The following is a 14,626-nucleotide window of genomic DNA, read 5'->3' on the forward strand; positions in this document are numbered from 1 at the left end:
TACAGTATTTTCAAAAAATTCATCACTACTGACCTCTCTGTGGCTGAATGGTAGCTATAAGCTTTACCCATACATAGCTTCTTCCTGTTAAAGCTTAGCAGTCTTCCTGCAGCATCTTTGATAGCATTTCTCAAATCTAGTTCTTTCATCAGTATACATCCAGAAGTCTTGTTACATTACCTTTTGTTTCTTTCTCATTTTGTGTTCTGTGACTGGTTTTATGTTCAAGTCACAGCTGAGAAGGCAAAGAGAGACATCCCGAATCTGTCTTCCTTCTTTCTCTTCTAATGGAACTTGTTCTCTACCTTTTCACAGCCCTCTCTCCCCAAAGTCCTTTTTGGCTAATACCACCTAATGGCCAGCATTTAGGAGACTTTCCCCAAATTATATTAATAATTTTGGCTCCATAACTACTTTCTTTTATCTTATAGCATTTATTACTCAGTAATTTTATTTTTCTGTGTCTGTTACTATTGGAGGCTTGGCCCTGTGTTCCCCCTTTCACTTTAAAACTTCTTAGGGTAACAGTGTTTCATTTTGGTATAGCTTCCTGAAATATCAGGTATAATTCTTGAGTAATAGCCATTCTGAAGTTGATCTGATTGCTTCTGGGTCTTTTGACCCTTCAAAGACTTAGGTCGGATTTAGTGGCTTGGTGGGTCGGATAGAAAATAGCTTCTTATATTTGAACCTTTCCAAGGGGCTGCTTGGGAAGAATGGGATCTACCCTTTGGGAGTGGAGAATAGGGTAAGTCCAACTAATCATTTGTCTGTTGTCTCATGGGAAGAATGGAGTTACTTCTCTTTTCACTCTATCCCCAGTTTATCCCCTCAGTCCCAACCCTTCCTCATCCTATAAGCACAGATTCTTTAGAAGAAGTACTGTCTTCTAAACATTGGCTGAAACTTTCATTCATTTACCAGAGGAGAAAAAAATAGTATTATGCTTTAGTGAATTGCTAATGTGACGAATTGGAACTTTATGATCTGGCTGTGAATTTTCTGATGTGTGTGTGGCCACTTTCTAGTTTGTGGGCCTAGTTGGGAGGCATGTGCCTGGGTGTAACTATTATGTTTATAGGAGGCAGAAAAATCAGTGGAATGAGGAGGAAGATAAAATGGCGGGACTGAATTATTACTATAATTGCTTATAGTTTCCCTCTTTTTAAAAGAATTATTTTCTTAAGAGAATTTTTATTGTAAGGGCTGTGTCTTTTGGGTTCATTTTCTTTTCTTTCCTTTTTTTTTGTAAAGGTGGATTTCATCTTTATTTCATCTTGGAAGATTGGTGATTTTTAGCTTTTATGGTATTGTGACCAGAGGAGATTAGACCTCAGGATAGAGGATATCAGGAGAGTGCACTATAACAATTGAATAATTTACTGAGCTTCTGAGTCATGCGTACAGATTAATGAAAACTCTCTAAATCTGTGTTCCAGATTCTCAGAAGGAAGATTGTAGGCAATAAAATATTATCGTATATTTTGGCTTGAATTGCATCTACAGAATGACAGGAAGACTGGTCAGTGACGTCAAGCCACCATATTGGCATCTGCCATCTTGAGCTGCTCATGAGCTTTGGGGTTGGATCCTGGTGATCTTATGCCTAACCTGGCTTTGCTTTGCCTGTTGGTTAAGATAACACCTTACAGAAGCTATGTTCGTAGAAACATGAATCATTTTTCAGTTAAGATATGCATACATCTTCTTTACAAAGGTGAACCTTTTCTTTTTAAAAATAACTGATCATTTGGAATGTTGAGTTCAGAGAACAAGGACAATAGGATATCATGTTGTAGATAATTATTGTAAAGGGTGGTACTTGGTAGTTTAGGACCCAGGGCCTCTAATTGTTTTTTTTTTTTTTTTTTTTTTTGAGACAGGGTCTTGCTATGTAGGCTAGGCTGGCCTTGAACTCACCATGTAGCCCAGGCTGGCCTCAGATTCACAGCAGTCCTCCTGCCTCAGCCTCCCAAGTGCTGAGATTATAAGCATGTGCCACTACAACTGGCAGTTGTTTTACTTTTTGGGTGACTTTACCAATATGACTTCCAATAGGTCACAGAGAAATCATATTTTAATCAGAGAAGTAATATTTTAATCACTTGAGTGCTGAAAATATTATCTCTGATGGCATAATGATTATAGACCTCAAAGTAAGTACTAAGAAATCATTCTCAGACATGACAACAGATAATCTAGAGTTTAACTTTTCAGTTGAAGGTGGTTCATAACTATAGTAATCTCATTCTGCAATAGTTTTCCATCTTCAAGGAGGTTTCCTTGTTACACCTTGAATGACAATATTTAACTCTTTGTCACCCTTCTCTGAGCCACCTTTTATTTATTTTTTTATTTTGGGACGAAGTCTCAGTAAGTTGATAAATTACCCAGGTTAGGCTCAAACTTGGATCCTCCTGCCTTAGCCTCCCAGAGTGCTGGGACCTGGAGCAATCTTGAGTTCATTTTGGTTGGAAAAACAGTTTAGTAATTTTGGTTTCTGCTATAAGAATACTTGCAGGCTGACAAGAAGAAAATGACAACAATACTTTATTCTTAGCACTTGGAGTAAATTCTTGGGTAGCATTCCACATGTGAATCCCAACCTTCAGGGTAGTGGTTTTTGCAATAATAGGAATCAAGACTTTAATTTCTCTTATCTTTTTGTATCCTTCATTTTATTCCTGCTTTCAAAATGAAATGCAGTTTTGTATTTTTCAGTACTGTGCTTGCATCTATAGACCCTGGTGTTGTTGATCTTCTGGAATAATAACAGCTATATTCAGATAGACTAGAGCCTTGCCAATCAGACCAGTCAGAAGGGTCATACTTTCTGTCTTGTTCGTTAGAGAAATGAGAAGACTACTTTAAATAGTGATTAGAGTTTAGACTATTCTTTTCTTTTTTTTTTTTGGTACCGGGGATTGATCTCGGGTCCTTGTGCTTGCGCAGCAGGCGGCGAAACCACTGAGCTAAATCCCTGGCCCTAGACTATTCTAACCTTGCAAAAATAAGATTTTTAGAAGAAATATCTTGTGAAGGTCTTTGTGCTTGCTCTATAGAGAGTGGTGGCCTTTGCCCTGGAGGATGTGTACACATTAATAGCAGTTTATTTAGGTCAGTTTATTTGTTCTTCTAGGCTTCACTGCATTTATTTTAGGTAACCAGTACTATTTTAATTGATTTAAGAAAAATAAACTTTGAACAGTGAAATACCAGGGAGAAGTCAGGATTTTGAGTCTCATTTGGACCTTAATTTCCTCATCTGCAAATTGGAGATAAATATGGCTACGAAAGCCATATGGAAAGTCTCTGTAAGTCATATAACGGATTCCTTCACACAGTCATTGCACCAATAGCATTAGTGTCACCTGGGAGCTTATGAGAAATGCAGATCTTAGACCCACTCTAAATTACTGAAGCAAAACCTACATTTCTTTACAGATATACCCCCACAATTTCTTTCTGTATTAAAATTCCATAAGCTCTGCAATAAGATAATTTCCTTGGAATATGGAATCATCAAGAGGCTCTTAGAAACTCATATACCGGGTAGAACCCCTTCAGATTTGGGCTTGCATTAAGACATCTACATGCTCTACTTTGTAGTGTCAAGGTATTTATGTATGTATGTATGTATGTTTTTTGGTACCTGGGATCGAACTTGGGACCTTGTGCTTGTGAGGCAGGCAGTGGAACCACTGAGCTAAATTCCTGGCCCATGTCAAGCTTTTAGATGCTGACTAAATAAAGAAAAAAACCCAGCACATTATTTTGGGGAAGTCTTTATAATAAAAACAGACATCATTTTCCACATGTAAAACACGTTTTCTTTTTCCTCTTGGATGTTACAGCAGAGGTGACTATTTCTGCACATTAGAAAATGGTTGATTTTGTCTAGATTGCCTGGTATTGACTCTACTGTAATACACATCTCCTCACTTTTGTTTATTCTGAAATTATGGTACATATTTCAAGAGACAGTGTACCATACTTTAACTGGAAGGGTTTCATTTTTTAGTGGTGCATAAAATGTATCAGATTAGGGGCGGGGGATTTAGCTCAGTGGTGCTGCTCCTGCCTGGCCAAGTGCAAGGTCCTGAGTTTAATTCTCGGTACCAAAAAAAAAAAAGTATCAGATTGGATGAATCTTAGAAAAATCAGTTGGACAGAGTCTAATGATTAGAGTCATAAGTGGTAGCTCGGGGCACAGAATGTCTAGCAGTATTTTAAGCTTTGGGGGAAGTGGGAGTAAAGGAGATGTTTCTCTGAAAAAGGCAGTGGGAAAAATGTGAAAATTGGATAAAGTCCTTTGAAAGCTTTTTAAACAAATATGAATTGCCTTATTTAATCCTTAGGGTAGTACTTTTGTTTCTGTTAATTTATAGTGAGAAAAATAAGGCTTAGAGGAAAAGTAGAGGCCTGGATTTAAACTTTGCTCTAATTTTAATTCTGATCTCTATATAATTTTTTTTACTCTGCTATGCTGGCTTAAGAGTTGGGTTCCTCATAAAAGGATCCTATTTTGTTCAAGTTAAACATTTCTCTTTCCTTCTCCTTCCCCCTTGTACTCCTCACCCATTTGGTGGTACTGGGGATTGAACCCAGGCCTTTCCCCCCAGCCCTTTAAAAATGAAAAAAAAAAAAAAAATCAGGGCAGGGCTTTGCTATGTGCTAAGTTGCCCAGGATGGGCTTGAACTTGGGATTCTCCTGCCTCAGGCTCCCAGAGTGCTGAGATTATAGGCATGCATCAGTACAAAGGTATTTCACTTGGCCAGCAATTCAAACTTTTATTTATTTATTTATTTATTTTTATTTTTATTTTTTTTTGGTACTGGGGATTGAACTCAGGTCCTTGCACTTGCAAGACAGGTGGCGGAACCACTGAGCTAAATCCCTGGCCCAAACTTTTATTTATATTTGTAACTATTTCATTATAGCTATAAACTGCCACACCTTAAAAGAACTTGGCATTTTAGTATTTTGGCATTTTGTGAAAAACATAATTATGCTTAAGAGAAATCAATATTTAAATCAACATTGTGTTTTTTACACTCAATGAGTCAAGCAGATACACAAAATAATTCCTTTCTAGATAAAGGGGAGGAAAGCATCCTTGCATTTGGGAGGCTGAGGCAGGAGAATCTCTGTAAGTTAAGTCAGTCTGAGCTACATAATGAGACCCTATCTCAGAAAGAAGGAGGGAGGGAGAAAAGAAAATTTCTAATCTCATTGAATATAACTTTGTCATGTGGAGCTTTCTTCTAAGATTACTAGAGTAAGAGTGAGAATTAAATTCTACTTTTGAGGGCTGAGGATGTAGCTTAGTGGCACAGCACCTGCCTGGCAAGCAAGAGGCCCTGAGTTTGATTCCTGCCCCCCCCCCTTATACTTTTGACTTCATTCAGAATTAAGAGTGATACTTGGAAGTGTTTCTCCTTTTATGTGAATCTTCTGAGGAAGTGGAGCTATAAGTACAGGACTCTGATCTCAGTAGTATGTGCTGCTTTTACCCATGTCTACTCCTCTCCCTGTTTTTTAATACCTAGCGATGGACTATATTCTTTCACTTTAGCGTTTTTCTTGGTTCCACATAGTAAATTTTTATTGGGCTTGGAACACTTGGATTTTGGAATTTGTGTTTGAGCAGTGGGTTAATGTTCATCTAAATGAAACTCATATAAAAAAGATGCTGTTACTCCTTATTTTGTCAGTTATTTAGCTTTTAGTACCATCATGTATTAGAAAATATGTAACCAAAAAAACCCATAAATAAAATATAAACTTTTTTTTCCTTTGGCTTTTTGAGACAGGGCTGGCCTTGAACTCACTTAGTACCCAGTGTTGGGATTATAGTTTTGGACTACCATGCCTGGCCAAACCCTACTATTCTGATGCTTATGTTGGATTTAATTACATTGGTTCTCAGTTGTGGGTGCTTATCAAAGCTGTTGGAGTCAAAACTTTCATAACATTTGCTGGAGCCTCTGTCAACCACATAAATCAGAATATCTGTACCAAGACACTTGCTTAAAAAAAGATTGTGATGATCAGCCCTAACTACAGAACTACAGCATTGTGAAAATGATTGTGTCCTGGGAAGACCAAATTGACTATACACTTGTATTTCAGAGTTGAACCACTGAATTGAGGCATTTAAAATTTTTAATCTTGATACCTTACATAGTGTTCCTTACGAAACACAGTACTAGTGTATCCTTTTTACTAACATTATGTTACATTTGTATAAAATTACATTTTCTTTTCTCCTTTATAAAATGTTTACACATGCATTATTTCATTGACATTCTTAACTACTTTTTTCATAACTACTCTTTATTAAACACAATTGTCCCTGTTTTATAGCAAGCAAACTAAGATTAAATGGCCTATCCAAGCCTTCTGATGAGTGATTGTTAGCAGTTGAAATACAACATGCATTTGGTGTACCCCATGTCAGTACTTTCTGAAAGGCCATATACCTGTGACTGCCTTATTTTATGTATTTAAAAAAGTGTAAAAGTACCATATAATTTAGGAAGCTGGGTGTGGTGATGTACAGCTGTAATCCTAGTACTTGGGAGGCTGAGGCAGGAGGATTGGCGTGAGTTCTAAGCCAGTCTGAACTACATATTGAGGCCCTGTTTCAAAAACAGACAAGGGCCAGGGATTTAGCTCAGTGGCTGTGCGCCTGCCTCACAAGCACAAGGTCCTGAGTTTGATCCCTGGTACAGAAAACCAACCAACCCAAAAAACCCACACACAAAAATACCGTAAAAATTAGCAGTTCATTTATACCCTTGTTGTATTCTCTAGGATCTTAACATGTCTAAAAGACATTACGGCTGAGGATTTAGCTCAGTGGTTCCAGCACCTGCCTCACAGCCCCAAGGTCCCAAGTTTGATCCCCAGTACCAAAAAAAAAAAAAAAGACATTACTAGTTGGGCATAGTGGTGCATGCCTATAATCCCAGCACTCAAGAAGCAGAGGCAGGAAGATTGCTGCAAGTTCGAGGCCAGCCTGTGCTACATAGTGAGTTCGAGGCCAGTGTAAGCTACATAGCGAGACCCTGTCTCAAAACAAAGATATTACTACATTCTCAGACCTAGACTTTTGATAAATTGATTCCCACTTGGGCTCTTAGTGTGATTCAGGAGTCAAGATTTGACTGCCATGCAGTTTTATTGAGGATTCACTGTTGATTTACTGAGTTTTTTCTTTTTAAGCTAGAAAAATGTATTTTTTAAGTAGTGGTGGTGGTGGGGGTGGTGGGGATTGAACCCAAGGCCGTTTACATGCTAAGCATGTGTTTTGCCATTCAGCTATACCCCGATCCTTAAATAAAATTTTTATTGAACTGTGACCGATGTATAGAAAAGTGTGCAAGTCATAAGTGTTCCTCTTCATGAAATATTTACCAAATGAAAAAATTCATGTGACAGTCATCCAGATCAAGAAATGGAAGCATCTCTAGGGTCTTTCCCTTCCCAAAGAAGTACCTACTATTCATGCTGTCATCAGTAGCTTATTCAGAGTAGAAAATCAGGTGGCAATGTTTTGTAGGAATAAACTTAAAATAATTTGTGAAAAACAGCTTATCCCAGGGAAATTATTTGAAAATCTAGCTTTTGGCAATATAATTTCCTCCTCCTCCTCCTCCCCCTCCCCCCACCTCTCCCTGTCCCCCCTCCTTTTTTTGATACTGAGATTAAACTCAGGGCCTTCACACTGTGCTAAATCGCAGCCCATTTTTATTTTGAGGCAGAGTCTTGCTGAGTTGCCAAGTTGCCCAGGCTGTGCTGAAACTTGTGACCATTCTGCCTCAGCGTCCCACACTGCTGGGATTACAAGCCTGTGCCATCACACCTAGCTGATAGTATGATTGAGAATATAACTGGTGGTGGCAGGTTTTAAGGCAAGATCAGTCAGCATGTAGATAGATGGGCTGAGCAGTTTCTCAGTAAGCCCTTGTGAAGAGTGTCTGAAAGATAATGCAGTACATTGATTTGATCAGTGAGTATTCCTTGTCATAAGTTTTCTTGCATTTTGCAGAAACTTCCTATACTTCTTTATTCTGCTTCTTTGCATTTTCCCCTCCAGAAAATGAGGGGAACGTTTGAACTCATTGTGAGATGTTGGAGCCGAGTCAGTGATTTGATTTGTACATTTCAAGAAGATTCCTTATCCATGGCTGGGGAATGATTCTTACAGCTCTTTTGCTATTGACATTAATGGTTTCTGATTTAGGTGGAGTTGTCATTTAGACTATATTATCACCATCTAGACTCTCGTTTGATGATAATAGAACAAGAGGTAATGTTTTACTTTGAAGTTTAGTTTTATAGGATTTTTCTGGTCCTGTGTGTGTGTGTGTGTGTGTGTGTGTGTGTGTGTGTGTGTGTGTGTGTGTAAGTCATATTTATTGAGCTCCTGCTAGGCCCTATATTCAGTGCTGGGGATATAAAAATGAACATACAGCTTCTGTTAGTTTTACCTTTGCAGTATGGAGGAAGCTATTATCTCTGGATATCTTAAAACATCCCTTGCTTTAGAATCCTGTCATTTTCCCATCTCTACTTTGGGATCTCAATGTGGTATTTAATTAGCTATTATTCAGTCTTTCTGAATTAATAACAGCCCCATATTTTGAAGATTTTACTCTGAAAGACACATCTCAGTGACTTGCAGGTGCTATGGCTTACCATCTTGATGTCACGAAAATAAGTTGTATATCTTTTCTGAGTTCCTTGTCATATGTGTTTCTTTTTTCATATTATACACAAAAGTTTTCTTTTTCTGTATTCCGTTTATAAAGAGAATGAATTAAAAAATAAAATGGACTCTGAATCAATAGTCAGAAGGTCTAAGAATTTCAGAGTCCTTGAATTATTCGTATCCTTTCTTGGTCAGTATTTGAAAAATTACTATAAGATCATCTGTTAGTTTTATGTCAACAGGCCTGCCCCTGTACACAGTCGGTCTGTTCACAACTGATTGTGACTTTGTCCTCCATTACTTATGTTCTACCCAGTTTGCTTTTGGTGACTGAAATGCTGTGTAGCAGCTCTCATCTTCTGTTGATTGGACTTGCCTTTTTGAAGCCAAGAGCTTTAATTTGGATCATGTGTGCTTATTTCTTCCTTCATCCAGAGGTAGGTGGTGAGGAATAGCAAGACTGACTCCCTCTAGTATTACAAAAACAAAGATTACTTAGTGCTACTTGATGTAAGGTTCTTCAAAGGTCCCTCTACCATGTCAGGCCACCATATCAGATAGTTTTCTTTTGAAAAATCAAGGTGCATTTCCTTTATATATCCAGTGCTTATATTTAATTTCCTTAGAAAATAGAACATAAACATGTTTGGCAGCTGATCAGTTCTTGTAGGGTCAACATTTCAAGCTTTGTAGTGTGAAACACTTAAGAGATAAATTCTTTTCATCAAATGTTTTGGTATGCCTGCACTTATATCTCATGAATAATTTGCTTTGAAGAAGGCAGGTAGTATAAGATGGCAGATAGTTTTTAAAGTACTTTTCCTGACAGGATTTCACAGCTATATTTAATTTGTTTTAAAGTATTAAAAAAACTAAAGAGTCATCAGAGAGTTGTTGATGCAGTCAGCTGGGACTTTTATAGGTGGAACTAGAGAGATGTTGGTGCAAATTGGCAAGACATAGTCCAAGATCAAGTATAGAATAATTGAGTTGGAGTGATGTTAAGACCACATTGAGCTCATGTTTGGAAGTAAAGGAGAGGTTATATAGGATTGTGGGGAAGTATGAAATTCTTTTATGAGCTTAATACCTTGCCTTTATACTATTAGCTACCATACCTGGAGATTATTAGGTTATTACATGTTATTACATAGATAGGGATTTGAAAGTAGGGAAGTGGGACCAACAGGTACACAATTATGGTTGGGCTTTGGGCAGAAAGGGTAACCTGCCTTTTCCCTCACACAAATGAAACAGAACTAAAAACAATGGAATGGTGTCTAAACTCTGTAACATACACATATGTCTGTCTTCCCCATTTGGCAAGACTTTCTGTGGTGTTTCTGCCTGTGTTGTTTGTTAATTGGATGTAATGTCTGAAAGTGTATGGGTACCTCCTTTTCTGACTAGCACCTAGAGTAGCCTGATGTCCACAGTGGATGTCCACTTTACCAGTGATGATGATTAGTGAAGCTGAAGCTATTTTTTAAACAGGGCCCAAGGGATGCAGACAGTGATGAAAACGACAAAGGTGAAAAGAAGAACAAGGGTACGTTTGATGGAGATAAGCTAGGAGATTTGAAGGAGGAGGGTGATGTGATGGACAAGACCAATGGTTTACCAGTGCAGAATGGGATTGATGCAGACGTCAAAGATTTTAGGTTTGTATGTTTTACACTTCCGATTTTTGAATGTGGGCTGTGCGTTTTTGTTTCAATTTATATTTGTTTTAGAGAGCCCGTTTTCCCCCGTTTTCTTCTCAAATATTGGATCTAGTGTAGGCTATGCTACAAAGATGTTAATTAACTAGTAAGGTAGAATTTCCCAAGAATTGCCAATACCCGATACTTTGCCAAAATGATGAATTTTGCCTTGTATAGAGCTCTAGAACTCGAAGAATGATTCCATAAAAAAAAAATTTAAGGAATGCTCAAGTATCACAATTACCTCAGATAGGCACCTTGGGACTTTTACCAGCTTCTCCCAAATCATGGTACTAGAAAGCCACGTTACTAATGGAAGTGGGTCATGTTCCTCTGGCATGTTAGAGGGAAAAAGTTTTGAACTTGTGTATTAGCTCATTTGAGTTTCATAAGCTCCTTTTGAGGTGGGTGGGTTATGTATCATTTCCCTCATTTTGAAGAATCAGAGATACAGCTTAAATGACTTGGGCTTAATCATACCACTTCCACATGTGGCTCTCTTCCCATCTCTAGTCCTTACTGACTTGTAGATTTTACCCTGTAATTTAATACACAGTATTGCATACTTATCTTTCACAGTGGGCAACTATTTCTTATTTATGTTGGCAACCTTCAGTTATGGGGAAGAATTTTTAAAAAATCTATAAAAATCCTATATAGTTAATAATATAGTTAAATCGTATATATAAAAAATAAAAATCATGTATAGTTAAATACTATAAATATAGATGTAGTTAAATAGTTTAAATTTGAATCATTTTAATGTCAGCCTAAGTTAATAGATATATATTTTCATGTACACCACACAGACATACACACTATTCTTAATATCTACCAAAGTTAAAATTAAAATGTATTTTGCATCATTTGTAGAACAAAGTGGTAGTTGTTTAATTTTTATATCTTGAATGTGTATAGAATTATAGTCTTTGAGTAAAATTTGAGGCAAAGGGTAACAAGCTCTTCCCTGTGGTCTTTTAGCTGAGTTCAGGTGGCCTTTCCACCCTGAATTGCAAGCAGCCTATAACAATGTTTTGTAGTATTTGACTGGGGACTGGTAGTGCTGTGTGCATGAGAGAACTGATGTTACACTTAATATATACCAGCTATAGAATTTCTTTCAGGGATGAAGGACATTGAATGTAGCCAAAGGCTACATCCCTTGACTATAATATTAATATGTTAGTTTGATTTTGTATGTTATAATTCTGTAATCCTTTTACATAGGGTGATGGTATATCCTGGGCTACCCAGAACAGCATTCCTTTATACTTATATCCCAGGTAACTACCAGTAGTACCCTTTTTTTTTTTTTTTTTGCTGTTTGGAGTGTCCTAGCTTGGATGATAAATTATATCATCACATTAGTTTTAATTTTTAGATTTCTTTTGTTACTAGGGGCATAGCCTTGATAATGAATTAATTTTTACTGTTTTGAAATGGTTTGTTTTTTCTGGTTTCTTAGAAGGGAAGAGAGTTTTAACATTTATCAGTAGTATCAATGATACATAAAAAATTTTTATTAGAATCATTCTGAGATGTGGAATTTCCCCTAAAAACAGACTTTTTTCCATTGCCTCTATATTTAAATGATACATGTTGTATTTTTAATATTAGTGCCTACTTGTAGTACATAATGCTTACATTCATCGTGGGGAGTTGATACACATATATGACATATCTTAATACTTTTTATATCCTCTTCCTTTCCCCTCCCCCAGATGTTGCTTGTTGGGGGCATATTTTACTGCCTGTGTTTTGGTAGGCATGTCTTCTTTTGTTTTTTTTGAGATAGGGACTCCCTGTGTAGTTCAGGCCGGTCTTGAACTCACTGTGTAGCCTGGGCTGGCCTTGAACTTGTGGCAGTCCTCATGCCCCAGCCTCCTGAGTGCTGGGATTATAGGTGGGAGCCACCATACCCAGGGCATGTCTGTTTTCACGGATGCCACAGGCAATGATTTTTTTCAGTTTATCTAGTGTTCTCAAATCTGAACTTTTTTGGTGAAGGGATTATAAATTAATAGCAGTTAATGTAAATTTAATGAGTGGGTGGGTGTGTTGGGTGGGAAGGCCAGCAATAGAAAAAGTAGAGGATATAACCTTGTAAGGACCAGAAAGGATTTCTGGTTATTTTGTAGGAATAACTTTTTAAGTATTATTGATAATGAGCTGTGTCAAGGACATTGTCCTTAAACTTGGGGTTGCTTTAGTGTCCCTTCCCACTCAAAATAAGGTTTAATGCCCTTTACTTTCTCTGTTTAGCCGTACCCCTGGTAATTGCCAGAACTCTGCTAATGAAGTGGATCTTCTGGGTCCAAACCAGAATGGTTCTGAGGGCTTAGCCCAGCTGACCAGCACCAATGGTGCCAAGCCTGTGGAGGATTTCTCCAACATGGAGTCCCAGAGTGTCCCCTTGGACCCCATGGAACATGTGGGCATGGAGCCTCTTCAGTTTGATTATTCAGGCACGCAGGTACCTGTGGACTCCGCAGCAGCAACTGTGGGACTTTTTGACTACAATTCTCAACAACAGGTATTGTGTGTGTCTCTGTTACTCTTCCTACTTTCCCTCCAGCCAGCATATAATTCAAATAATTAAGGATGAGAGGGTGGGGGGAGGGTGGCATTATTTTAGGCTGGCTAATGACAGCCCCTACTAATCCCCAACAGTGAAGTGGGTTTACAAAGCCCATGTCTTTGTCCTCTGGCTTCTCATGCTAAAGTTATTGGCAAGAGAGTACCCTGCTGTATGTGTGCTTCCCTTGCCTCTTTTCTTCCCAGCACTTGGGGAGTGAGTGAGGTGGTATTACCTCTATATTACTTTCTCTAAAGATTTATGTGATTGTGATACTACTGCTTTGTTTTGTTATTGTGCCAAATCATATTAGTCATATTTTATTTAAGTTGGTTGCTGTAGATAAGTTATTAACATAATTGCTGTAAATAACAGGTAAAGGTCTGGTATCTTTCAAAACAGAATAAGATTAGGAGAACATACACAAGTAACTCTTAAGATCTACAATGAAGTTACCTGGCTCTTTCATTCATAAATTTCTGGAAAATTTTGTATGTGCGACATAGTCATAGAGGACTAATTCTAGACTTTCTGATCAGTTTTAGTTTTTTTTTTTTTTTTTTTTAAGGAACATATGAATTATAAAAGGAAGGCAAATAGCTTTATGATCTTGTTAAATACGACATATTCCTTATGGTAGAAGCAGTTGATGAAGTTAGAATTTCTGTTACTCTTGAGTTTGTTCTGGAACATGTTACAGCCTTCTAGGTATGAGAGGTGACTGTCTTATTTTGAACTTCAGAAACTGTTCATAGTGAGAAATTAGCTTATGATTTTGTGGATCAGTTGTACCATTTTGCATCTTTAGTTACTGTCATAAATAGCTAATATTGATAGTTAGCAACCCCCCCCCGCATACACACACTGGGATTAAATCCAGGGCTTTTGCACTGACTGCGTCTCCAGCCTACTTTTCTTTCCATTTTGATTCAGGGTCTTGCTAAATTGCCTAGGCTGGGCTCAAACTTGTGATCCTCTTGCCTCAGCCTTCCAGAGTGCTGGGATTTATATGTCTTCCTCACATCTGGCTTGAATGAATTTTGACTGGTAGACAACTAATAAAGTTAACTCTAAAAAGTTCATCAAGATAAATCCCATTGACATCCAGTTTCGTACACAAGTTCATTATGATCATTGATCCTTTTTCAATGGGAAATTGGTATGTGTTCCTAAATTTTAATCCTCCAACCTTTCTTATGGATTTTTCTTTTGATCACATTTTATTCCATTTTGTACTTCTAATTTAAAATCCTTCCTTTGTTTATCTGCACACCAAAAAGTATTCTTGTCTGCTTGTTTTGAACTCTGTTGTGTCTTGTGCGTGTCCTTTAAGAAAAGGAGTAAGTAACACGTCTTCTGCCTTGTGGTCTGATTTGTCTAATAACCCTTGTTGGACTGGAAGCTCCTTGAGGCCAAGGATTTTCCTCTACATTGTATTAGCAGACCAAGTTTTCAGGGAACTTTCCTCCTATCTGATGTATTATGTCTTTGTGTTTATCTTGTGCTTATTTACATAACTATTTATTTATATACATTGATTGATTGCTTGTACTAGGACTTAAACCCAGGGGCTTTGCACTGAGCTACATCCCCAGCCTATTTTATGTTAGGTTATTTGATTGATTGATTGA

General features: G+C 37.6%; 1 protein-coding gene across 19 annotated transcripts in view; it reads left to right on the top strand.

Annotated features, from left to right (window-relative positions):
• Pum1 (pumilio RNA binding family member 1) overlaps positions 1 to 14,626 on the top strand; it is a 121,895-nt gene that overhangs the window by 53,963 nt on the left and 53,306 nt on the right. For 16 of the 19 annotated variants that reach the window (XM_021262819.2, XM_013074319.3, XM_013074320.3 and 13 more), the window contains 2 exons: positions 10,212 to 10,378; positions 12,683 to 12,953. The exons of 2 other annotated variants lie outside the window; for them this stretch is intronic. In XM_021262819.2, the coding sequence (XP_021118478.1) occupies positions 10,212 to 10,378; positions 12,683 to 12,953 (438 nt within the window). Of the gene's footprint in view, positions 1 to 10,211; positions 10,379 to 11,653; positions 11,704 to 12,682; positions 12,954 to 14,626 lie in introns of those variants that run through there. One more of the 19 variants, XM_087214923.1, reaches the window with a different exon arrangement.

This window comes from Heterocephalus glaber, unplaced genomic scaffold, assembly GCF_053883595.1.
Source record: "Heterocephalus glaber isolate CG9 unplaced genomic scaffold, H.glaber_assembly_v1.0 deba00001452, whole genome shotgun sequence".
In the NCBI taxonomy this organism is placed as follows: domain Eukaryota; kingdom Metazoa; phylum Chordata; class Mammalia; order Rodentia; family Bathyergidae; genus Heterocephalus; species Heterocephalus glaber.